Here is a 27,423-nt window from a genome sequence, read left to right on the forward strand (position 1 = left end):
GTTTTACAGTGATATAAAGCATGGAATTGCCCTGGATCCTACCTTATCTGGTGAGTCCAACCAGAGGCTGCAACTACAGCTGGAAAAATAGCTCTTCACACTATATGCCAACGCAAAAGCAGTAAGGATTACCTTTGTCCACAAAGATAACTGGATGGTTTGGTACAAAAACTAAGTAAATATTTAATTATAAACTAGCTTTTATGGAATAAAATAGTATCAGTAAAAGTAAGATCCAGAAGGAAGCTTACGGAAACCTACTCATATTCAAAGGAGGAAACAAAGAAACAGAAAACTGAAGTTGTTTCCCAAAGTCAGCTACGAAGGCTGAGTTTGACATCCTTTCCAGGGTTACTCCACTACACAATACTGCCTTCAGACATGAAACCACTGATTTGGACATTTCAGACCACATTTAAAGAACGTAAGACTAGAACCAAATAGTATATGCACTGCAGTTATTCTATTACCCTAAAAAGGGAAGCATGTACTATACCTCCATTCTTTCTTGTTTAACTTCATCAATTTCATCATCTTCAAACATTGCCAAGAGTTCTCCTGTTTGATCAATGGAGTTGAGAAAGTCTTGAGCGATTTTTTGTCTTTTGTTCGCATTATTACTGCCACTCAATTTGTCTTCATGAAGATAAGGGAAGGAAAAAAGAAATGTTCTTAAATAGGTTTATATCTGCCCCAATCATTATATATTGAATACTGCATATAAAATTCAGAACTGGAATTCTCTCATAATAATCTTTGTAAGGAGAATCCTTGTATCCAAAACAAAAGCATAAGTCATGCAGAATTAAATCATCTATTTATGTCATGAATAAGATTGAGAGAATAAAACCAAATGATCAATTAGCACAATAAGTGTGAATGGATTAAAATTCCTTACAAAAAAAAAAAAAAAAAAGGAAAGACTCTCAGATTTGGAAAAAGAATCCTGCTACAGCAAGCCTAATCAAGAAAGTAAATAAAAACAAAAACATAAATAAAAAACACCAGGATTGAGACATGAAATTAAAAGAAGAAAATACTAGGTACACTACTGTGGCAATATATTTGAAACCTACGGGATGAGATCTTACTCTTTTTCTCATAAGAGGTAAAACTACCATACTTATTTAAAAGCAAAACATAACTCTGAGAAAGTTACTGCAAAAAGTCAGGAAGGAATGTAATATTGCAAAAGGTAATCAATACAGTTTAATACACAAAAGTATCAGTGTGAATTAGTGGGGAAGAGCTACATTATTTTTTAATGTGACAAATTGTGTGCTCCTATACCAAATAAAGACAACCCAAACATCTTAGGGTGAAAAAAAGCCTGTCACTCCCGACTCCAACACAGCTTTGTTACCACCCACCTCAATTATGTTGCTACTATCAAATATATTATACATCTATATATTATAGACACAATATTACAATTATATATCTTGTTTTATACAATTGCTTTTAAATCTATTAAGAAAGGAAAATAAATAACACAACTCTATATTCTCTTATATTTACCTACATAATTACCTTTATAGATACTCTTTGTCGTGTGTGTGTGCGTGTGTGTGTGTGTGTGTGTGTGTGTGTGTGTGGTGTGTGTAGGTGTGGATTCAAATTATTGTCTGGTACAACTTGCTTCCAGCCAGAATAACTTCCTTTAGTATTTTTTATATGGGTCTGCTAGCAAAAAAATTCTCCAGTTTTTGTGTATCTGAGAATATCTTTATTTTGCCTTCATTTTTGAAACACAGTTTTGCTGAACATGTTTCTTGACATATTTGTTGTTGACAGTTTTTCTTTTCAGCATTTGGAATACGTCATCCCACTGCTATCTGACCTGCATTGTTAATGAGAAGTCGGCTGTTAATATTGTTGAGGTTCCACTGTATTTGATGAGGTGATTTTCTCTTGCCTTTCACGATTTTCTTTTTGTCTTTCAGCATTTCTACTAGAATGTGTCTGAGTATGGATCGCTATACGTTTATCCTACTTGGAGCTTACTGAGCTGTTTGGATGTGATTACTAATTTTCACCAAAGTTGAGAAGTTTTCCATCATTATTTCCTTGAATATTTTTTCTGCTCTTTTTTTTCTTCCCTTCTGTAGTCCCATTGCATACACTGGTTCACTTAATGGTGTCTCATATTTTTCTGAAACACTATTAATTTTTCTTCATTCTTTTTTCTATTTGTTCCTTAGACTGTATAACCTTTAACAATCTGTCTTCAAGTTCGCTGATTCTTCCTTCTGTCAGTTCGGTTACTATTGAGCCCCTCTACTGAATTTTTCATGTCAGTCATTGTACTTTTCAACCCCAGAATTTCCACTTGTTTCTATAATTTCTGTCTCTTAATTGATATTCTCTATTTTGTGAGACACAGTAACCATACCTTCCTTTTGTTATTTGCACATGGTTTCTTTTAGTTCTTTGAACACCATTTATAATAGCTATTTAGTTTCTGTCTGCTAAGCCTAACATCTGGACCCCCTCAAAGGCAGTTTGTGTTGTCTGCTTATTCTTCCTGTTTTTATGGATCATACATATCTGTTTCTTTGAACGTCTAGTATTTTGTTGTTGCTGTTGAAAATGGACATTTTAGGTAATATATTGGAGCAACTCTAGCTAATAATTCCCTCTCCTCCCTGGGGCTTGCTGTTATTGTTTGCTTGTTTGGTTGTTTGTTTAGCGACCTGGCTGGGCTAATTCAGTAAAGTCTCTTTCCCTCTTGGTATGCAGCCTTGGATGTTGCTCCTCAGAGGGTACAGCCTTGAGCATGAGGACAGTCTCCTCAATCACCAGGGATGACTGTGGTTTTAGTCAAGCTCTCTTTACCTGTCACTTTTCCTGATCGCTCCACTAAGTTTCTGGCTGGTGTGACCCTACTGGTATGATACACAGCTGTTATCTTCCACTAACTGCTGGCTGACAGTTCTATTGTTTTGATAATACTCTTGCGCATAAATTGCTCCACAGATTGATCTAAATGATTTCAGGTCACTGCAGAGTCAAGGTTGGCCAGCCTTTAAGTTTTGCTCTGACCCCAGGGAGACTCTTTTTAGCTATCTTTTTCCTTTGTTAAACTTTTAGCTGGTGCACTGTTTTGTTTGTTGTTACCAGTATCACAGAGTGACCAGCTTCCCCTTAATTCCTCCACCAGGATCTCCATTGTTTTAAAACACCCTTAGCCATGAACTTCAGATGCTCTTTCCCAAATAGTCAGTCCCTATAGGGAGAGCTGCAGAGCTCTCTGATATTAAGGGCTGGCTCTCTCTTACAGGATGAATCTTTGTACTTCTGTACTAGAGCTGGGGTTGGGAGTAGCAAGCAGCTTCTCTCTGAAAGACTTTCCTGGATCTAAGAGTGAGGATCTGGACAGAGATGGTAGCCCCTTGTCTTCAAGGCTTGTCTCTTCTGGTGTGAAGCTTATTCCCTGTGAGAAAGCCAGGATGTGGCAAGCAGGGTCCATCTGGGGTAGAGCTTCCCTATGACTAGAAGATGAGAGGAAGGCCCAGTCCTTTTAGCTGTGCTTGCCTAGCACAGAGGTTCTGCAACACAGAGATGAAGGAGATGAGAGATGCTGATCTCCTGCCCCTCTTGGGGTGAACCTGTCACCCTAGATTGGGAGGTACAGAAGCAGGTGTCCATGGTTCTTGGACACATTTGCCCAGAGTAAAGCTTCTATCATTTTGATCTGGGGCAGCAGGGTAGGAGAGGAGGAGAGAAATGAGGGGAGTATATTGTGGCTCAAACACAACAGAGTCTCACTGATCTTAATGAGATTTAGTAGATTTTTTTTGAATATGTTCCTCCATTTGCTGTCTGCCCTTAGGACAATTTCTAAAGATTTTAAACTATTATTTTTAAAATGTTCACCAGTTAAATGTGTTTCACTGGGAAAAGAGTCTACCACGTTCCTCACAAGGCCACTCTAGAACTCCCATCTCAGTATTAGATGTATTTTACCTGAGTATTTTACCTTACAAATTATATCAACTACAGTGAATCCTTGAAGAACACAGGTTTGAACCGTGTGTATCCACTTACACATGAATTTTTTTCATTAAATACGTACTACAGTATGTGACTCTATGAGGCTGGTTGAATCTGGGGACGTGGAACCGCATACATGGAGGGCCAACTGTAAAGTTACAGGCAGATTTGACTGTTCAGACAGTTGGTACCCCTAACCCCTGCATTGTTCAAGGGTCAACTGTATTTTAAAACTTTATATGAGACACACAAGATTAGAAAATTTAAATGATAAAGAGGAGAGGTTTGAAATAAATGAGGAGGTGAGGACATAAAACTGATATGACAGTGTTAGTAAAACTGAATACTAGTCTCACTACTCTGAGCTTTGTATTCAAAGCATAGTATTAACAGCTATCACTTATTCAGTGGTGGGAATGTATCAGGTGCTTTTCATATAGTATGTTGAGCTCTCATGGTCAGTAGTATAATTTATGACTTACAAATGAGAAAACTGACCCTCAGGGACCCATAGAAAGAAAGCAGAGAACTGGGATTAATAGGAATTTAGGTCTGTTTTGCTCCAAGTCTAGATTCTTTATGCTCTCCATAAAGGGAAGCATTAAATTCATTTGGAGTTAAATTCTATGAGAACTGCAGGAATACTAAATAGACAACACTGATTAGACATTTGATCAGAATTTTTTTTGACATGGCCATTACACTTGCTGACTTATTGAGGATCAATGAAAGTAACTCGTTCTCTTTCAAAGTTAGTTAACTCTTCAGTTGGTTTTTGTTGTTTTTTGATTCAGTTGGTTTTGAGCAATTTTCTGGAATTCTTCTGAATATAGTAGAGTTTGTTTAGCTACTTTAGCAGTGTATCTACCAGCAAAGGATACTACCATGCAGTGACTATATTCAATACAAAATAGATGAATTACTTCAAAAATACAACATATTTATTTTGATTAATAAGTATTATTTAATAATTATCTATTTTCAGCTTATCACTATTTGATTTTGCAACATAAATATTTTCTTTAAATATCCTAAAATGGGGAATTGAGTTGGAAAATCAGCTAAGGAAAATTTCCCATTCTGTGTCAGACTTTTTGTTAGATTTCAAACAGCACAGAAATAACACATTAAAATGAGGTGACTTTACATTATAAAACATATCAGATACTTTGTATAATAAATTAACAAAAAAACATACATGCCAATTTCAAAAATATAATAGTTCTGGCTCCCTCCATTCAGGACAGAAAAATTATGCTTGCTAAAATCAGTTATGTTTTAAATCAACAAAATTTTCTTAGTTTCATGACATTCTGGTGTAAAGCAGGTCATTTTATTAAAAAAAGAATTAAAATACCAGATTACTCTGAAGTCACATAATTGGAAAATACAAGATTTAACTGCCAACTATATAAATATCTGCAGTTTCTAAACTACATTATTTAACAGAAGTACATATATTCCACTCTGATGGGAATATCTACATTGACATTGTATAAATGTGTCATCAGCATACATGTGTTGTACTGGTTTTAGTTTAGTGCTTTAAGTTACCTTCCAGAAGATCATCCTCGTCGATGCCTTTGACAATCTTTGATTTGTAGTCTCGGAAAAACATGTATTTTAGCAGTCTTCTAAGTTTTTTCTATCAAAAATATGAAATAAGTAAATAAAAACCTTACACATACATTCGCTTTATTGATTAAAGACTATTATGATAACTAAATTTAATAACGTGTACCCCAGGATCACGGTGGGGGGGGGGATATAGCAATTCTCAGCATAGTACTGTGAATAAAAAATTTAGTCATCAAATTAAACATAAAAGCTACAACACTAGCATTTTTTAATTTAATTTAATTTTTTTTTTGCGGTACGCGGGCCTCTCACTGTTCTGGCCTCTCCCGTTGCGGAGCACAGGCTCCGGACGCACAGGCTCAGCGGCCATGGCTCACGGGCCCAGCCGCTCTGCGGCATGTGGGATCTTCCTGGACCGGGGCACGAACCCGTGTCCCCTGCATCGGCAGGCGGACTGTCAACCACTGCGCCACCAGGGAAGCCCCAACGCTAGCATTTTTAAAAGCACTTTTCATTTGCAAGTATCCAGATACTCCAGAATCACAATGATTTTTGTTTTTTGGGTTTTTTGGTTAAATTCCTTCTGAAGATTGTGATAAACTTTCCACACTATGCTGCAAATCCTGACTTTGTGGACTTTTGTACACATTCAGGACCAAATTTTATTTTTTAAAATGATTTACAAACAGCTAGATAAGGAGTTTGTAACAACTGCTTTAAAAAGCCAAGCACTCTCCTTTTTATTGTTTTTTTTATTCTCTAAGAATCTTTTCTTTTATTTAGAAGAGTTGGTTTATGTTTTATATTTCTGGAAAACATTCTGTAATCTGAGAAACATATTTTTATGAAACTTAAAGCTGATGAATGATAGTTGAGTCTTAATGATGGCTTTCTTTAGGTTTATTAGAAGACTATAATACTGTTTAACTTTAAAAGTAACTGATAATACTTTGTCATCTGTTGTATGCTTATATTTAGAATGGATTATTACTGGTTCCTGGTCTTCATGTTTAAGATTCCTAATGACAGCTGAAATAAATTGTATTTTACAAAGCTCTTTTACATGCATTCTATTTGAAATTTTCAATAGCCCTGAGATACAGACAAATATAATCATCTCCTTTTTATATATAGGGAAAGCGAGGTTAAAGATAGTCTCACAACTGGAGCTTATAGCAGGACCAGAAGTAGAACATGACCTCTGAACCCCAGTTTCCTTATTTACAAAGTAAGTAAAGTACTTACCTTAGAGGACTATTGTGAGGAATAAATGAGAAAATGAGTGAAGCTGCCTAGTGCAGTATGGAAAACACAATAGGCAGTCAATGACTTCTGCTTGAATATAAACCAGCATTATTAAGAGAAAAAACATATACCTGTATATAGGTGTTTGCTATCCTTTTTTTCTCTTTCCTCTGATTCCTGAAAATTCAGTACTTTAGATTTTATTTTGTCTTATATTACAGTCATGTAAACTACTTTAAATTCTGTTTGGAACACACCAGCATATAAATAAAATTATTATTTTGAGGAGAAAGATGAGAATAATGGCAACTATCATATTACAGCTAGGCTCTTGGTTGCTAAAAAGGTTCTGATTAACAGTCCTTCTAGACAATAGAAGGGTTTTGACAATCAGTGTGTATTCCTGAAGTTTCCATAGGATTTAAAACTTTGACTTCCCCGAAAGGCAGGGAAAAGTGTCAATGTGGACTATTTTTTGTGCTGGCTTGTTTACCTCTGTCGATGGAAAAGAAAAACTGACTGGACATATTCTGTAAAGTACTGATGTGAACTCCACTGCCCTCCAGCTGCCTTCGTAAAGGATCTTGGCTCAAGGTCCCTGTTCCTGCCAACGGCACCTTCAGGCTCTTTCCTCACAGCACCACTGCTATATGGTGCCTACTTCCCCGTCTTCCTAATGAAGTCACTAGATCCTGAACATTCTTACTCTTCACCATCTCTCTGAATTCTTCCTTCCCATCCACTTTCAGAGCCATCATACTAATCACAGTTTGCCTTGATTACTGAGCCTGCGTCCTGGTTAGATCCATTCTACATATAGCCTGCATATAGCTGCATGAGTCTCACCCTAGGCAGAAACCTCCACTTCAACAAATCCTACAGCCTCTCCAATCTAATCACATAACCTTAAAATGCTGTGAGTCTCAAAATGCTTCTTCAACTAAATCATGCAGATTTCCTAAACCAGATTATAGCTTCTTGATAGTGAATACATTTCTTTTCTCTTTATAGTCCTCATACCATATAAGAGTTAATGAACTAAAAATGTATAAAGTTTAATGGTAGACTGGTCGAGGTGCAGTTTGTAGATCTCTGAATCCCACCGCAGAAGGAAGAGAAGTTTAGTCAATCTTCAGTCAGTCAGAAGGAGAGCTTTCACAGGTATAAAGTAACTGGGTATCACAGCAAGAATGTTAACCAGGATATCCAGAAGGTCAGATGGGATGCCTTCTGATAAAAACCAGAGCCACAAACATACAAAAATGGTAAATGTAATTAAAATGCCAGGGGAAAACAACGGAGAAATGAAAGATGGAGCATTAGGAACTAAGCACTGCGTGCTCACTTGGTTAGAGTCTACCATAACATGCTGTGGTTATTCAGTTCGTTTTTCCACATGTAACTTTCAGATGAAAATTTTATTAAAAACATGCAAAATGTCACAAAATATTTTCAAACTAGCTACTCTTGGAAGATAGTTATGACAAAATTATACATGTAAATACCAGCATAAATATTTTAATGCCAGAGTTCAAAGAGTAAGAAAGATAGATCTTTAACTATTAAAAAACCTAGATATTATGGTGTATATTTATCTTATACAATATTCATCTTGATTGATTTGCTTTTTTCCTTTTAACCAGTGTCACAGAAAAAACTTTGTATTTCAAGTGAAAAAACTATTCTATGAAAGCCTGTATAAAATTAGAAGAAAAATAAATATGCCACTTAGTTATATCCCAGTTACCAAAACAAAGCACCTGGTCAATATCTAGTGAACATTATGTAGCAATGAAAATGTCTAAATATATATTTAAGGATAAGTGAGAATTCGTTGTCAGCATACTTTTACATAAGTGCCCTTGTCCATGTAAAAATAAAAAATAAATGCTTTTGTAGTAAACCATTTTGTTATGCAAACTATGAGGACTCAAATATTAGTTCAACAGTTATGATTCCAATGTGAAAGCTATAAAACAAGGGTAGCTTCCTTACATAAGTGTAATTAATCACCAAGCTTGGCATTTCAATATGATGAAATTATTTTATATTACCTTATCTTTGCGTATCAAAAACAGAAGATCTTCAGCAGAGATTACCCTTGCTCCCCGGAGCTGAGAAACTTCAGCAGCTTGCTGTAACTAACAACAAAGGAAATTTTTCTCAATAATCTAAATTAAATATACTATAGTCATGATGTCTCAAGAGAGATAAACATTCTAAGAGTTAAAAACCTTTGGGAATAGTCCAGCAATCACAGTACTGCTTTTGAAAGCAAAATGTCTTATGTTTTAAGGTATAAAAAAATTGCAATTAAATTAACTTATACGCCTACCTGTAACTGATACAATAAAGAGAAATCCTTGACTTCTTTCATGCAAAAGAAAAATCATATGCAGCTTCCAGAAATGCATTAATGCACCTGAAAATAATTTTATGAAATTTTATCCTCATATCCATGTGAGCAATGGTTTCACTCAGTATCACTAGTTGAATAAGTATATTATTAATCTGAGCTCCCATGCTGGTATGATTTGAAATAGGCCCATTCAGAACTTTAAAAGATCAACAAAAACAGTAGCTGTTTCTAATATCCAAAGGAAAAAAAATAGTTTTAGTTTTGGCAAGTCTTCAGTGGGCAAAGGATTCAGTCCATAAATCATAATACTGGACTGCATTAATTTCTTTCCACACTAATCACATACACACAAAAAGTTAACTGTATCTGGAATGCACAACACAAAACATACTGCATGAAAAGTTAGATTCCCCCTGAAATGTTCATCTGGGCACTTATATCTACAAAGTTGAGAGTTTTCTGGGATTCAGAAGTCCTAGAAACACAATCTTACTTGAAAATGACCTGGAAAATAAAAGAATGTGAAAAATGATAGTTCTATTTTTTGGCACAGGCAAAATCAGTTTCTTATTTTGATTAGTTAGAAGGAACATAAAATACATCCAGCTGAAAAAAATAAAGATGCTGGAGAAAACACTACAAAAATGTGCCTGTAACTTCTTCCAAATTTGATCAAACCATGGTGATTGCACCAAACCAACTCTATCCAATATTATAAAAATATTTACATATAAAAGCTGTTCTTGAATGCATCTTTCTTTGAAAGGAATAAATCTAACACATATTCCTAAGAACTAATCTTTAAAAAATGACACACTGTTATCTTAGCAAGTATAAGAAATCAAACAGTGCATTTGTACTAAAGAAATTCTGAATGGTCAAGAGATTTTGCTAAGTAAGCTTCAAACCTTGTCTAAATACACAGACTACAAAATAGACTATAAACTCCCTATGTGTCAGCCTTACCACTGAATTTCCTGGATACTGGTGGTTGGTATATAAACATAATTCTACCTAAATATAGAAATTTAAATTTAACTGTGAACCATTTAAAAAGAAATCTTGGGGGAAAGGTTTTTCAAAAGATGATATATCTACCCAGAAAGAAACTAAGTTTTCAGTGGGAAAAATGTGAACATATTTTTCTAAAAACTCGAAGAATGTCAGGGAAATATGTGTACATGTGTTTTTTCAAACAAAAACATTTCTATGACAGAATAAAATACACATAATCAATGTGGAGAAGAATATGGGCTCAGTATCCATTTGTCTGGACACGGAGAGCCAGGAGGCCACACTGTCAAGTAACTTTTTATTTTCTTAAATGGAGGATGGTGATGATTTGAAAACTCTAAAATACTATACAGATATAAGTAATTTTACTCATGTTAAGAAAGGACCAGGATAAGTATACCTCCCTAAATTGTCTTCCCAATAGATCAACTGTTTATCCACAACACATGTGAACAATCTGTATTTATAACACTCTCCAAAATGTCAGTGTATAAACACATTCAGTCGGGAAAAAAAAGAAGAAAATGGAAAATAAACACATAGAAGAGTTAGCCATTTTAAAACACCTTTTTGAAACCAGTACACAACTATTGTAGAGATCTGGATCACAGTTAAGTTGTCATAATTAGCAGGAAAACTTATCTTTAGCTTTCATCTACCTTATTTACTAATTTCCCTCACCCAACCTAGTGCCCTCACTAGCACTGGCACTGCTGGCACTCTCCAGTATGCCTTGGACTCCCACGTAGTGAGTCCTCAGGGCTGAAAGTTACCATTGTGTTACTGCACCGCAAGCCCATCTGGCCCCGACGTGTCCCACACTCCAAGATCATCTCCTCCACACTCTCACCTCCTCTTCTCTACAAAGTGAGGAGGGTGAGCTTCTTAACTAATTACAGTGATCACACTAAAGTGTGTATTGCCCACTGGCTAACTTCTAGAACTTTTGTCTACAATTACCAAAGAGACTAAAGAAACTTCTCTTTAACAACGTAAGCTTAAAAAGCAAGTTAGCAGCTTGGCAGTCCAGTTCCACAGGAGGCTGAGCTCAGGACCGGTGCACTCAGCTGAAAACAATACTAGAACCAGGAAACCAAAATCAAGAAATATTTCTAATACCTTCAGTGTTCAAAAAAAAAAGTTGATTCTATCAATATATTGTAAGAAACCCCTCAATTTTTTTAATCCCTGAAAATAAACGGAAGCTGTACTTCATTATTCACTGCAGCAAGTCAAGTATTCCTGGCAGTAACTAAAATGACATGAAATGATAGTAGACTTTATGATTTTTTTATTACAATGAAAGTAGTATACATTTAATTGCATTTATAAAATATGCAAGAATTGACATAGCAGAGGAATCCTTTAAGACCAATTACTGGTTGAATGGGTATACAAATTTTCTTAACTATATGGATAAAGGTATGATGATAGTAACTTTATAGAGATTTATTTGTAACAGTACAATATTTTGCTAAAAGCATTATACAACAGGAACACTTTCACAGCATTGATTTGTTTCTGATAAATATTATTTCTATTTTTCAAAGTAAATTAAAAATATTATACTTGTAACAACTGTTTCAAAGAAAAAAATTTCCCCTAGCATATTAACACTCATCATGTTTGCATTTTAGATATTTTATACTTTATTTGCAGGCTGAGCATAAAAGGTACACTTTAAACTTTGCATCTTTGAGCCCACAAATAAATCTCTTCTCCATTTCTCATTTCTATCAATGACACTAACAATCGAACAATTTTTTTTCCTCTATTTTATTTTCACCAACTTCTGTTGATTTTGTTGGTTTAATTGGCTCAGGGTCTTGAATTTGCTCTCTACTTCCACAGTATTCATCTGAATGTAGGCCTCTGGGGCTTTTTGCTTACTGCTTTCTAAATTTCAATGTCTCCAAATGGTGATGTACCCTAGATTAAGTGTTAACATGATCTTCAAATATAATGTCCACAATTCTTGTTCCAGGATCTATGATAATTCAGTGTACTGACTTCAGTGTGGTCTTTAAAGACTGACTGACTCAAAGATTTTTTTCCGTATACCTTCATTCTCTTCATTATATTTCTTGTTTTTCTGTCATTATTCTACATTTAAGCTCCAATAATTTCAGTTCTATCTTAAGCCTTTGTGTACTTGTGACAGTTAATTTTATATGTCAACTTGACTGGGTTACAGGGTGCCCAGACATTTGGTCAAATGTTAATTCTGAGTGTGATTGTGAAGGTATTTCTGGATGAGATTAAGATTTGAATCCCTAGGCTGAGTAAAGCAGATTGCCACTCCCCACCACCAGCCCCTGCTAATGTTAGTGGGCCTCAACCAATCAACTGAAGAGGTGAATGGAACAAAAAGGCTGAATAAGAGGGAAGACCTTCTGCCTGACTGCCTTGAACTGGGACACAGACCTTTCCAGCCTTCTGACTTGGACTAAACCGTCTCTTAGTTTTCAGGTTTGTGGATTTGGGCTCGAACTACATTCTGTCTCTCCTGAGTCTCTGGCTTGCCAACTACAGAACTTGGGATTCTCAGCATCCAAAGCCATGCGAGCCAGTTCCTTATAATAAATCTATCTATCTATACACACACACACACACACACACACACACACACACACACACACACACACACGTATCCTATTGGTCTTTATCTTCCTCAACCAGTTAGATACCTAATGCTCTTGCCTCCCAACTTCCTTCTGAATAATATCTCTAGGTCCAGGACCACCATTCCCCCAACAGGCAGTTTATAAATGTTTGGTAAATGTTGGCAATCCACTTCCCCTTGACTGTTTTCAGTTTTCCCATCTATAATATAAATAAATTGAGCTAGATGAAGTCAATAACCCCTGCAAATTGGCTGGGGCCCATGTAAATTCAGCAGAAAGATTTCTCTAAAGCTCTAAAAGGTTTCAAAAGTACAGCAGAATCAATTCAATGATTTCCCAATCATTAGCATCCTGAAGGTGTTTCATTTTAACCACACCTCTATTGCACCTCTTTGTTTTGGATTCTGGCTAAATCTCTGGATCCTTCCTTTCTGAGAATAAATAGTAAATGAATACATAGTACATATAGGAATTGTTAAAAGCTATGTGATGAAGAGGCAAAATCTTAGGGTAGGTTATCACTTGGTCTAAGATTTATTTGTCTTTCTATCCATTTGTATATCACACACTAGTTATCGGGCCAGATATGAGGTTAGGCTAGGAAAGAACAGCTCTGCTTGCAACCATATTTGTCAGCCACGGATAACCTCAAAGACCCTCTCTGAATCCTCCATGTTGTGACTGAAAGAATTAAGAGACAGGAAATCTGGACTCCAGTTCTGGCCACTAAGTAACTACATAACTTCAGATACTTCAAATAACTTCCCTAGATTTGTAGCCTTATGTATTCTTTTCCATTTGAAACGGATAAGCAATGATTTTAATGACTAGAAGGAGAGTTAATAAAAAGTCTTAGTAGTAATAATTTATTAAGTACCTAATTTATTCTTAGGCAGTATAGGAACTGTGCTATGTGCATTATAAACATTTAATTCTAATTTTAAAATTATTATCTAAGTTAAGGGCTTCCCTGGTGGCGCAGTGGTTAAGAATCCGCCTGCCAATGCAGGAGACACAGGTTCGATCCCTGGTCCAGGAAGATCCCACATGCCGTGGAGCAACTAAGCCCATGCGCCACAACTACTGAGCCTGTGCCCTAGAGCCTTCGAGCCACAGCTACTGAAGCCCACGCGCCTAGAGCCCGTGCTCCGCAACAACAGAAGCCACCACAGTGAGAACCCGCTTACAGCAACGAAGACCCAATGCAGCCATAAATAAATTTATTTTAAAAACAAGAGGGCTTCCCTGGTGGCGCAGTGGTTGAGAGTCCGCCTGCTGATGCAGGGGACGCGGGTTCGTGCCCTGGTCCGGGAAGATCCCACATGCCGCGGAGCGGCTGGGCCCATGAGCCATGGCCGCTGAGCCTGCGCATCCGGAGCCTGTGCTCCGCCACAACCGTGAGAGGCCCGCGTACCGCAAAAAAAAAAAAAAATTATTATCTAAGTTAAAATGTATATAACATTAAAAAGTCAAACAATACTCTAAGTTTTATAATGACAGACAGAAATACCTAGCCATACTTCTTTCCAATCTGTAATTCTACTTCCGAAGGAAAATACTTTCAACTTTTCTAGCTTGTTCTTCTGTTATTTACCTCCACATTTGAAATACGCTTCCAAGGCTATTTTATTTTTCAGCTTTAAATACTATCGATTGACTTTTTACTATGGAAGATGAAGATTTAGTGTTCACAGATGTCTCATATTTACCATCTCCTTCCTCCCCTCTTGATATTATTTTAAAAATGTAATTTTTTGTTAAATTAGTATCTAGTGTTTACATTATTATGACTGCATAAACACTGTTACAGCTTGGCCACCAGGATCAAATTTCTTTTTATAAATTAAAAAAAAAGTTTTTGTAGTTCAGAATTTCCTTTTCTTTTTTGCTTTATTTATTGTGAATCTAACACTATTTCATCTACATTATTTAAAAGATCTGAAAGATGTAAGGATTTCTTTCAATTTCATTGTTTTTGTTTTCCCCAGAGACTCATCCGGAGTCTGCCAGACTCTCTTCAACAATTACATTTTGGATTTTTGTCTTCTTGATCCCATTTTGTTCTTAATTTACTTCCTTTATTTTGGTAGAGCACATTCCCTGGATGTTTCTCTTTTTTGTTTTCGAGCGTAGCTATAATATTTGCTTTATAAAATCCCTGTCTGCTATTTCAATACCTGGGTCATCTTAGAGTCAATCACCATTTTGCCTTTTCTCTTGGCTATGAGTCATGCTTCCCTGTTACTTCATATTTTAAGGATAATCTGTGATTTTATCTGAGATATTATAAATGGTACATTGTAAGGACTCTGGATTCTGCTATGCTCCTCTGAAGAATACTGATCAATTTTTTTAAACAGGCAGATAAGTAAAATGAATTCAAACTGCAGTATCTATCTCCTTCCTCCAGTGGTGGGCTGCAGCCTGAAAAATACCTCTGATAGGTTCCTGAGAAAGGGTGCATGGAAAATAAAGTTTTAAAGATCCTGTATGTCTGAAAATTCATTTATGCCACCCTTATATTCAATTTATAATCTACCTAGATATAGGATTTGAGATTAGAAATCATCTTCCTTCAGAAATTTAAAGACATTGCTCCACTGTCTTCTAGCTTAAAATGTTGCTGTTGAGAAGACAGGTGTCTTTTTTTTTTTTTTGATTCCTAAGCCTTTAGACCCCATGAGAAACTTTTACTACTGTTCTCTTTATACCTGAAATTTTAAAATTTCACAGTGAGGCTCTTTCTTCATATATTTTCCTGGTACTCACACGGACACTGTAACCTATATATTCTTGTCCTGCAAGTCTGGGAAGTTTTCTGGGATTACTCTGAAACTTTCTTTCCTTCTGTTTTCTGGATTTTTTTCAGAATATCTATTAATCAAATGCCAGTGGTCTTTTGTGCCTGGGATCTCTAATACCGGAGTTCTTTCTATTCAACCTCTCCAGAGGTAAACCTACATTGTTTTGTCAGAATGGCAAAGAGGTAGTTGACTGCCTATGTGGTTGTGATAGGGCACTGGAGTAAAACTGCTCCTTTACTTTCTACCAGTGCTCCTGTTTCTTCAGAGGTATCCTGAATGCTGATTTTTTTCTAGGTTCCAAGGTTTCATTTTTCTCAAATCTGTTAAACCTTTAAGCATTTCTACCCACTTTTAAACTTCTATAATTATTGGATATGTCTCATCTGCTATTTAATCTCCCATTTTCTTGATCTTCATAGATTTATGCTTTTAAAAATTATCTTGCTGTCATTTAGTAGGGTTTTGAGAAGGTTTGGAGATAAGCAGTGAATCACCTATGTTTAAACAGAAGCTGTTGCTCCTTTTTGTGTGCTGACATTTACTGAATGTACTATCCTATGCTTCCTGCCTCCTATACATCATCTCATTTAACCCTCACAACAAACCTGTGAGAGATGTCCAGGTACACAAAACTGGTACTAATTAATAAATGCTTAACGTCAAGCCATTCATCTTTCTCTCCAAGATTAATTTCTTATTCGGAATACAGGAAGGTATGTAAGGCTTAATGAAGTTTTACATTGCATAGAAAATCTACCCACAAAAACATTTATTTGCCTTTCAAAACATTTTCATTGCTGGCAAACAAATGGTTGCCAAAAAAAAGGTTTGGATCAAAACATTCAAGTCAGTTGCTTCATGCAGACACAGCTTAAGGATTGAGAACTCAGCAAATGTTTGAAAGGAAAGGGATTTGTAACTAAATACAGTCAACATTCAGAATACTATAAATGTAAGATATTTGACTTAGACTTTTCCTATCATATGATCTCCTTATTCTTTTTGGTGACTAGTCTTCCACTGTCTTAGACATTTGAAACATAAACACGTATATAAATTGATAAAAGATGTGCCTAACTTTTTAGAATTTCATTTTAACTCTTCTTTTTAGAATCGTAAGTCAAACACAGTTAGTCAAGTTTTTAAAAATATGATAAGGCTATAATTATCAGTATCTCATGACTCAAATAATTCATATTTATTTATATATGCATTTTAAAGAATGACTAAGACACAATCAATATAAGCCTGCAATGCTTAAAAAATGTCCAATGAGAACAGCACCCCTGAGAAGAAACTAATTCTTTGGTTATTCTTATTTAAATGTGAAAGTGGGAGAACAACAACCGTTTGAAAGTTTTCTTTTAAACTATTTTGCATATAAGTTATTCATAAGCAATTTTCAAGTCTAAACACATCAAGTTTTGAAAGCAAAAGGATATTTTGAAAATTTTTTAGGGTTGAAATTAAAATAATAAACTAGACTATAATTTAAATATTATACTATACTATACCTTAAATACTATACTATACTATAAATACTATGCTATTAACTACAGTTAATACTATTTAAAATTTATTTACTATTTAACTATTAAAACTAAACTGCTACTTAACTATTTAAACTAAAATACAATTAAAATTGTACAAAGATGGTAGCAGATCTTCAATTTGTTCATGTTATATACAGCTATCTTTCCATTAGTCAATAACTGAAAAACGATAGTTTACATGTACAAGTATGTACATTTCATTTGCATTTCTTAAAATTTTAGAAGCATAATTTCTGGTAGCCTACAAAATGTATACTTTCTTTATCTACAATTAATAATGTCTCTTTTTTTTCTCTGCTTATTTCTTGGCATCTTTGTGCCTCCTTCCATGTTCCCTTCTGTTCACACTTCTAAAAAGGCATCTACCAAAAGAACTGCAGCCATTACTTATTTCTCCTAAGGACAAAAAAATAACAAATATAAGACTCAGTTAATTACTTTTCTTCAGAATGCTACCTAATTTTTCACATGATAACCTGGTTTCATTTCACCCTAGAATGTTTAGGAATAAACACAGGTCTTGTCCTAAATCTTCATGTTTAGATCAGGGTATTAAAAGCACTGAATTACACCAGACCACACACAGACCAATGTAATGACTGGAAAAATTACCAAATGGAAAGAATAATGTTAAAGAATAATCATGAGTTGGTTCAGCCACTGTGGAGAACAGTATGGAGGTTCCTTAAAAAACTACAAATAGAATTACCATATGACCCAGCAATCCCACTACTTGGCATATACCCTGAGAAAACCAAAATTCAAAAAGAGTCATGTACCAAAATGTTCATTGCAGCTCTATTTACAATAGCCAGGACATGGAAACAACCTAAGCGCCCATCATCGGATGAATGGATAAAGAAGGTGTGGCACATATACACAATGGAATATTACTCAGCCTTAAAAAGAAATGAAATTGAGCTATTTGTAATGAGATGGATAGACCTAGAGTCTGTCATACAGAGTGAAGTAAGTCAGAAAGAAAAAGACAAATACCGTATGCTAACACATATATATGGAATTTAAGGAAAAAAAATGTCATGAAGAACCTAGGGGTAAGATAGGAATAAAGACGCAGACCTACTGGAGAACGGACTTGAGGATATGGGGAGGGGGAAGGGTGAGTTTTGACAGGGCGAGAGAGAGTCATGGACATATACACACTAACAAACATAGTAAGGTAGATAGCTGGGGGGAAGCAGCCGCAAGGCACAGGGATATTAGCTCGGTGCTTTGTGACAGCCTGGAAGGGTGGGATGGGGGGAGGGGGGGGGAGGGAGACGCAAGAGGGAAGACATATGGGAACATATGTATATGTATAGCTGATTCACTTTGTTATAAAGCAGAAACTAACACACCATTGTAAAACAATTATACCCCAATAAAGATGTTTAAAAAAAAAAAAAAAAAGAATAATCATGAGGAATGAGGAAAACTGATTTCTAATTTTATCTCTGTTACTAACACCCTTACTTTGACAAAAGCTATTTTATAATTTTGTCTTTTTGTTGAGAAAATATATGGATAAAGTGCCAATTTTAGAATTTTAGAACTGCACCCATGCTGGGTCTCAGAACCTCATCCATGCACAAGGAGGGCCAGGGTCCACTATGAAACTCAGTTAAAGTTTGGTTTTCTCTGTCAGTACTGTGTATGCTGAAGAGAGTTCCAGAGAATTTAGATTATTGCCTCCATTTTAAGATCTAACTAACTCAACAGATTATCTCCATGTAAGGCACTATACAAATTGATTTCACAAGTAGTTTAATAAAGAAGCTTTAAAAAAATCATTACTTTAAAAAATTTTCCAAAACCATCTTAACTTCTTTCCTCTCATAACATTTTTAAAAATGCCTACAGTTTGATGTTTAGGGGAGATTATATCATGCGGCATATAGTAAGCTCTGAATAAAGGCTATCTACATTTATTTAGAAATGAGAGATTAAATTTCAGGGTCATCATAAAAAAGTTTATAACTTCTAGGCTACTATTGGACTATTACTTAGCACTTGTGATTTTACCATAAACAAATTTAGAATGTAAATAATTTGTGTGGATAAGTTATATGTGTGTGTGTGTATATATATATATATACACACACACATATATACACACATATATTATTTGTATGTATATACACACTCATATACACATGTGTATATATCACTAGAACCACTTTCTTACAAGTTTTAAGAAAGTAACTCTACCTAAATTTAACGGGGAAAACTATATGGACTTCTTTTGATAGAGAACTAATAGCTTCTCTAATAAATTCTCTTGTGGAATCAACTCACCATGAAATACAATGCATGTGTTAGTGTGCATACATTTTTGAAACTATACTTTTGAACAGAATAGCTGATCTTTCTGATCCTCAAGTTCTTCAAGTGGGAACTGAACAGATGTGAACAATGAAAAGCCTTTTGGCTTTCCCTTTCTGATTCTAGTATTTAAACCTAGGTGTACTTTACTTTTGGATCCACTTTGGAGCACTTGCATCAATGAGAGAAGAAATAAAAAAGAAGAATGTAAGGAGAAATAGTACAACTTGGTGAGAGACAGATGGGAGTCAATTTTCAAAGGAAAATCCTCTTAGTTATACCAGTGGAAATGGCAACCAATCCAACTATCTGTATGAGTGTGGCACAGGTGATATAGTTAACTATTCCAGTATCCTATCCAATAGTTGCAGATACATTTGAAAGCCAAAGAGAGTTGCAAAGTGGGATTAAAGCAATGCGGTTACTAATGCATAGAAGAGACTGATCTGTATCCATTTCCACTGTGCCCTATGCTTTTATCATATGATGAGCAGAGGTAATTTGTATATACTTCCCCCTTAGTCTGTCAGAGAAAGTAGCCCTTATTCAAATTTTGTAACCAAACACTGCTTACACAGGCAAACCAATCAATGTTGTACACAGTATTTATCAAATTTGCTGTAGTATATGTAAAACTAAATGAGAATCAGGTTTCCGAGGCTCAGACGTCAGTCCCATATTCCACTCAAGAATTAAAAAGGCTATTTATTAAAATGGGCTCAAGAAGGTGATATAGTACAGATCTTGTTACACTCATAGGTCACTGTATAGATGAGATGAAATGATGTGGGGCAGGCACTTGGGGAGCTACCAAGCACTCTGCCAGCATAAGATACTGTGTGGGGATGAATAAGGTGGAATAGCAGTCGACATAAGGAAAGAAAAAAAATTTACCGATAATTTGGTAGGCAGAGAAAATTTTAGGTTTGCTATTAAAACCCAAACCAGGATATTCTTAAAAGATTCATTCACATCAGACATAAAAAGGTACAACTTTCCAACAATATTCATACAGTATATCCTAAGAAAGCAGACAGCATAGAGGAGATGGAACCCTACATCCTTCAAAAATGCAAGGTAGATACGACCCAGCAGTCCCACTACTGGGCATATACCCTGAGAAAACCATAATTCAAAAAGAGTCAGGTACCACAATGTTCATTGCAGCTCTATTTACAATAGCCAGGACATGGGAGCGACCTAAGTGTCCACTGAAAGAAGAATGGATAAAGAAGATGTGGCACGTATATCCAATGGAATATTACTCAGCCATAAAAAGAAACGAAATTGAGTTATTTGTAGTGAGGTAGATGGACCTAGAGTCTGTCATACATAGTGAAGTAAGTCAGAGGGAAAAACAAATACCGTATGCTAACACATATATATGGAATCTAAAAAAAAAAATGGTTATGAAGAATCTAGGGGCAGGACAGGAATAAAGACGCAGATGTAGAGAATGGACTTGAGGACACAGTGGGGGGAAGGGTAAGCTGGGATGAAGTGAAAGAGTGGCATGGACATATATACACTACCAAACGTAAAACAGATAGCTAGTGGGAAGCAGCTGCCATAGCACAGGGAGATCAGCTCGGTGCTTTGTGACCACCTAGAGGGGTGAGATAGGAAGGGTGGGAGGGAGGGAGACGCAAGAAGGAGGAGATATGGGGATATGTGTATATGTATAGCTGATTCACTTTGTTATAAAGCAGAAACTAACACACCACAGTAAAGCAATTATACTCCAATAAAGATGTTAAAAAAAAAAAATGCAAGGTAGGTGCCACAGCCTCTGAGACCTCCTCTAACTCAAGCACAGACCTAATCATCCCCTTTCCATTGTGCTTCCTGGGGACCTTGTATGACTTCAGTCAGCTTACTATTATCACCGTATTTTGTAAAGATCTTTTTACGAGATAAAGGCTTCCCTTCCAGAATGCAAACTCTCCATTAAAACGTGTTAGAGAAAAGTGAAATGGTAGTTAAGCAATTTGGCAAAAGCCACGTAAAACAAGAAGCGGCATGACTGGTGCGTGGAAATTGGCACAGGGACTAGAGGAAGAAGGCTGAGGACTGCTGATCCTAGTATGAGCTCTGTGTGAATGTGGTCAATAACTAAACATAACTGAGACTGTGCTAACCAAAACAAACAAACAAACAAATCCAGGAAAAATAACAGTTAACTTTTAACATCCTTTAACAGGGATGTTAAAAAGAACAAGTGAGGAAGAAAAAATGAACACAGAAAAGATAATGCCTAAAACATAATTATCTGCCCCACAAATATTAGTCTTTTATTTCTCTCTGTGGATTTGCAGGGCAGTGATATTACAAAAAGAGAAGCCACGGAAGGGCAGCCTTTCAAACTGTAGTCTTGTAGGTGAGGTGAAAATGAAATAAGTAAGCATGGAGGTTAAAAATCTATCACTTTTAATTGAACACTGGCCCTTGGTTTGTTCAATACATATTTATTGAGCACCTAGTATAGGCCAACCACTGGGCTTGGAACCGGTCAGAAGCAAAGCAAGCAAGCAAACAACAAGAAAAAAAAAATCAAAACATGGCTCCTAATCTCATAGATTTTATAGACTATGCTTATTTTTTAGTAAAGATGCATAATAAATAATAGCATATATTACAAAAATTTTATTTAAAATAAGTTAAACAAGTTAATGCTGAAAATCAAAGAATCGGGAAATAAGTACCATAACTTGTATACTGTGTTGAAGAGTACAATCAGCTAACACCTTTGCAAATGTTCCACAAGGAAGCCACACACTACATTAAGGTTACTAATCTGAAGAGTCCCAAGACACTGCTACAAATTACCTAAAATGTCTAAAAAAAATATCCTGACTCCATTGGAGTTAGTTCAGTTGAAATATCAGCCACGATCAATTTCCAGCCTAAAGGCAAATCAAATTGTGCCTCCTAGTCCCTAATCAGGATTTAGAGAAAACCTCAATTTTTAGAATTTATCTGGCTGAGTCTCAGCTAATGTATGTATGTGTGTCTGGGGCATCTTTGGGGATGACCCACATGGGATTGTTGATAGTTATTTGATGTTTATCAGTCAGGGGTTTGGAAGGAAAAAGCATAGTTAAACCGGGTAGCTGGAGGAAGAGCTGAAACAGCAACTATTTACAAAGATGAGAGTAGGGTTTTGGGAAATTCCAAGGGATAGTGTGGTATCCTCCTGGATCTAACAACAACAGGAAACCACTGTTAAATTAGGCTTAGAGAGTTAAGGGAAAGGCAGTTGTCCTATGAACCTAGAAGCTAGAAAAGTCACCTGACAGGGACACAAGCAACCTTGGCCTTACATTCATACCACTCTCAGGTCTCCTGCTGGCGTCTCCCACTGGCCACACTGAACCAGAAGTGAGAGGGCAAGCAGATTAAAAGAGATGAGCCTCCCAGGTTACAGAAAAGGAGGAAGGGTGAATAGCGGATCTGGAGGGACAAACATGAGATATCCACTATCACGTGAGTCTTCAGATATATCAAGGATAACCTTACTAGGGCCACTTTTCCCCCAAATACCTAAAGCAGAATGTTTTTCATCCCATTCCAAAAATATTTCTGTTCAGACAATTTAAATATAGAAATGGGTGGGAGGTGTTCTCCTCCAAATAAACTATGCGATCCAGCGATAGAAATTGTAGTTACAGATTTCAATACTTAATTTTAGAAAGGATAGCACCAATACTAAGAGTGACAAGAACATAAACTAGCGTTTATTGAATACACTACAAGATGTCTGACATTTTTTACATATTTAAAAAATTGTTAGTTTTTCTAATCTTCACAAAAATCTTACAGGTTAAGCGATATTAGTATTTTGTAGATTTGTTATAGATAAGGAATCAGCAGCTCAGAGCATTAAAATGACTAAGATGGGATTAGACCAAGTCTGTCAGACAATATCTCTCTGTTTCCACTGTATCCCACAGCTAGTAGACAGCTAACTCTTCCATTTTCCTCATGTAAACTATACTTAATAGTATCCTTATATAAAATAATATTTAAATACATAAAATTCAGTAACTCGACCAGTCAACATGTAGCACTTTCCAGGACTTAGAATTAGCAGTTCAATATAGACTTAATGGAGTTTTTAAAGTCTCTGGTAAGTTTCTGTAAATATTTTTGTGTAAGTGTGTTTTCTTTTTTGGAGTAGGAAAAGAATTTTTCATATGGCCCATACAGATCTACTCTTAGACACACAGCAATTATTTTAGAAGTCTTAACATGCTATTAAGACAATTATAACAAAACAGAAACAGACTCACAAATACAGAGGTCAAACTAGTGGTTACCAGAGGGGAGAGTGTTGGGGGGAGGGGCAAAATAGGTGAAGGGGATTAAGTGATACAAACTACTAGATATAAAATTCAAAGTTACAAGAATGTAATGTACAGCACAGGGAATAGAGTCAATATTTTATAATAACTTTGTATGGCATATAATCTATAAAAATATCAAATTCCTATGTTGTATACCTAAAACTAATAATATAATATTGTATGTCAACTACACTTCAATAAAATAAAAAACTTTAAACTCAAAGTTACCAGTTGATGCTTCAGATCTGATACTGACTGTGTGACCTCGTGCTCATTAATGTGTCATTAATGTGTCTTACCTGCAATTTCCCATTTTTAATATGGATGTGATGACATTTGTATTTCAGGATTGTGTAAGGACCATATTAAATTATATATGCAAAGTGGCTGGTACCATTTCTCATATCAAAGTCTCAAGAAATATTCATTCCTACTGTACCTTAGTCATTTTCTTCCCAAAAGGATGTATGTAGGAGTTAATGTGAAAACTACGAGCACAGAACCTGACTAGAAGCTCTTCTCTCTGCCCCCTTATAGGTAAGGGTGGAGGTTGGAAGGGGAATTTTCACCAACTAATTGGATTCAGGTGTTATATACTTATAGATTTCCCTACCCCTATCAATATTTACGGCATGTATTTGTTTAAATAATTTTTTTACATATGTATTGCCACAGTCATAGCTATGAATTAGAAACGAAAAACCACCCCAAATGATTTACTTCTGTGATAATGCCAGTTGGTAAATAAATATAAGTAATTACTATAGATTAAAAAATAATCGTAAGTAGAAAACTCACTTTGCATTTTTACTTCTCCAACACACTTAACCTAGTATATAGTATAAGTAAGTAACTAAGACAAGAAATGAAAAATTAGAGGATTAATCCAGGTCTACCATCCTGAAACAGAAGTCTGGAAGAGAAAAAGGAGGTGAAGAAATAATTCAAGAGAACTTCCCAGAACTGAAGAACATAAGATTCCAAACTGAATCTACTAATTGCTCAACACAATGGATGTAAAAGGGCACACCAAGTCACATTCACTTATTCATTCACAAATTTCTACTGAGAACCAGGCACGATTCTAAGCAATACAACATTGAACAAAATAGACAAAGTCCGCACTGTCATGGAGCTTATATTTTAGTGGTCAGGAGACGAATAATGAATAAATTAAGATGTCATAATAATCCCTTTGCCAAAATAAAAAGAGTGAGTAGGATAAGGTGTACTGGAGGGGTGGCTGTGGGTTGTTATTTTATCACGGTGATCAGAGAAGGACTCATTATCAGTGTAACATTTGAGCAGAAATAAGGGGGTGAGCCACACGGATATGTGGGAGAACATTCCATGCAGGGGGAACCAGAAGCACAGAGGCTCTGAGACAAGACCATGCATGATCATGCTGGAGGAAGAGAAAGGAGGCTAGTCTGGCTGTGGAGAGGAGAACAGTCAGGGTTAAAATCAGAGAAGCGGCCAAGGGGGAGTGGTGCATGTCATGTAAAACATTCTAGATGTATCATTATGAAATTTCAGAATTCTGAGGACAAACAGTAGATACTAAAAACTTACAGAAGAAAGGAAAAAACGAGGTTACATGTAAAGGTTAAATAAGAATGTCATTACAACAACAACTTTTAACACCAGAAAGTAATGGAGAAATGCCTTCAAAATCCTGAGATAAAATAATTTCTAACCTATACGTTTTCACACATAGGCAAACCGTCAAAAATCTGTGAAGGCAGAATAAAGTAATTTAAGACACGCAAACTATATAAACATTCACCTTCCGTGGACTCTTTCTTAGGAAGCTAACGGACAATGTGTTCCAACAAAACACAGGAATAAACCAAGAAACAAGAAGAATTTTCCTTGATTTACTGTCTTGTAGGAAGTAATGTAAGACATAAGTGATCCCACAGAGAATGAAGGACGTTCCCATGATGTGAAAGTAGATCTACCCAGGCTGGCAGATGTATAACGAGCCGAAAGACTGGAGGGAGCTGGGAAAGGTGTTCCTTAACAAAGATGGAATTATGGGACACGCACCTTTTTTATTTATACTGAAAGGAGATACACACTTGAGGAGATCTGGGTAGGAATTACTGGTAGATAAATATAAAACTAAAAAGAAGTTAAGATGATTGTTTCAAGGAAACTAAAACAAAAATTACAAGTAAGAAAATGCAAATATGGTATACTACACAACTCAGCTAAGAAGTCAGGTGATCTGAGAGTCAAAACAATGTAAACAATGACTAAAAAACTTATAATTGAAATCTGTAACTACAATTTCTATCGCTGGATCACATAGTTTATTTGGAGGAGAACACCTCCCACTTGGAGTCGAAGTGGCTGCAGTGAAAGAGGGGTGATAGATGGAGGGAGAAAAGGAAAGGCAAAGGAATAAAAAGGAAGAGGTTATGTGTGAAAGTAGAACAGAACGAGAAATAGATGAGGATTTAAGACAGAAGGAAAGGGACAGTTTATTTCAGTGAGAAAACAGAATTTTCCATCAATGGTTTGAAAAACAGCTAACTATCTGAAGAGAAAAATGATTTTATCTTTTTCAATACAAAAAATAAATTTCAGATGAATTAAAAACTTAAAATGGCAGGAAATGGAAGCAAAGGTTCTCAACTGTGAATGAAATTGAGAAAGGTAGTTAACTATTCCTCAGCAGTTTGGTTAGCTAGATGTGTTAATATTGAATACTTTTGGAACAAAAGAGTAGCAGTACTCTTCAGGTCTTAACACATAGGACATCCACTGATAGAAAAGCATAAAAGACATACGGCAGAGTTTCTTTGTACATTTCACTACTGTCCCAGGGCACTGCTGTCTCTAGTGGTCATTTTAGGTTTGTGTTTGGATCTTGTACAAGTACCTTTTAATTTCAAATGTGAGAGCCCAAAGAACTGATTCTTTAATTTTACTTTTTTGCTAATTACATTCCAAAGTTAGGACAGGAGACAGCTAACCTGACTTCCATTTTATAAATATTATAAACTGTTTTTCTTCAGTAATAAATAGGGAAGAAAAATAAAACCATGAACTATTTTGCATATACATATATTTGTGTATATATATATACACACAATATACATATTTTTTCTAATTGTTTTTGAAGTTTGCTTATTAGCTTAATACTTTATAAAAAATTTGTCTTTGCTAACTTGATTCATACAACTCAGATTTTTAATTTTACCTGTTTAATGAAAATTTAAAAGTCTTATTTCAGAATAAAAAGATTAATCAAATGGAATTATGGTTCATGTATTAACTAGCTTAAGTGACCATCAAAATAGGGCATACAGTTTCGTTTGGATGGGAACGGGAATAAGAATTGATTTCTTTATATTTCCCGCCTATTTCCAAAACGAGATTTGAAGTGTCTTTGATGCTGTGGAGACTAGGTAATGTTCATGGAAGATACGTAGTCTTAAAACAGTTTTCTTGGGAGTAGGTTTTAGTCTGAAAAGGGTGAAGATATTTATGCTGAGTCATGTTGAACAAGTAATTTGGGACCTACAAAATCTGGCAGAAAAATATTAATGAAATGGTTTTGCTAAACATGATATTCCACTT

General features: G+C 35.6%; 1 protein-coding gene across 3 annotated transcripts in view; it reads right to left on the reverse strand.

The window, feature by feature from the left end:
* SUPT3H (SPT3 homolog, SAGA and STAGA complex component) overlaps positions 1–27,423 on the reverse strand; it is a 443,936-nt gene that overhangs the window by 158,260 nt on the left and 258,253 nt on the right. For all 3 annotated transcript variants that reach the window (XR_003006039.1, XM_024765889.1, XM_024765890.1), the window contains exons 5-7: positions 8,871–8,957; positions 5,548–5,638; positions 497–636 (exon numbers count right to left, since the gene is read on the reverse strand). Coding sequence is in view for 2 of the 3 variants with exons in the window: in XM_024765889.1 (XP_024621657.1) it covers positions 497–636; positions 5,548–5,638; positions 8,871–8,957 (318 nt within the window). In the remaining variant the exon portion in view is untranslated. The remainder of the gene's footprint in view (positions 1–496; positions 637–5,547; positions 5,639–8,870; positions 8,958–27,423) is intronic.

Source organism: Neophocaena asiaeorientalis, unplaced genomic scaffold, assembly GCF_003031525.2.
Source record: "Neophocaena asiaeorientalis asiaeorientalis breed wild unplaced genomic scaffold, Neophocaena_asiaeorientalis_V1.1 scaffold46, whole genome shotgun sequence".
Taxonomy (NCBI): domain Eukaryota; kingdom Metazoa; phylum Chordata; class Mammalia; order Artiodactyla; family Phocoenidae; genus Neophocaena; species Neophocaena asiaeorientalis.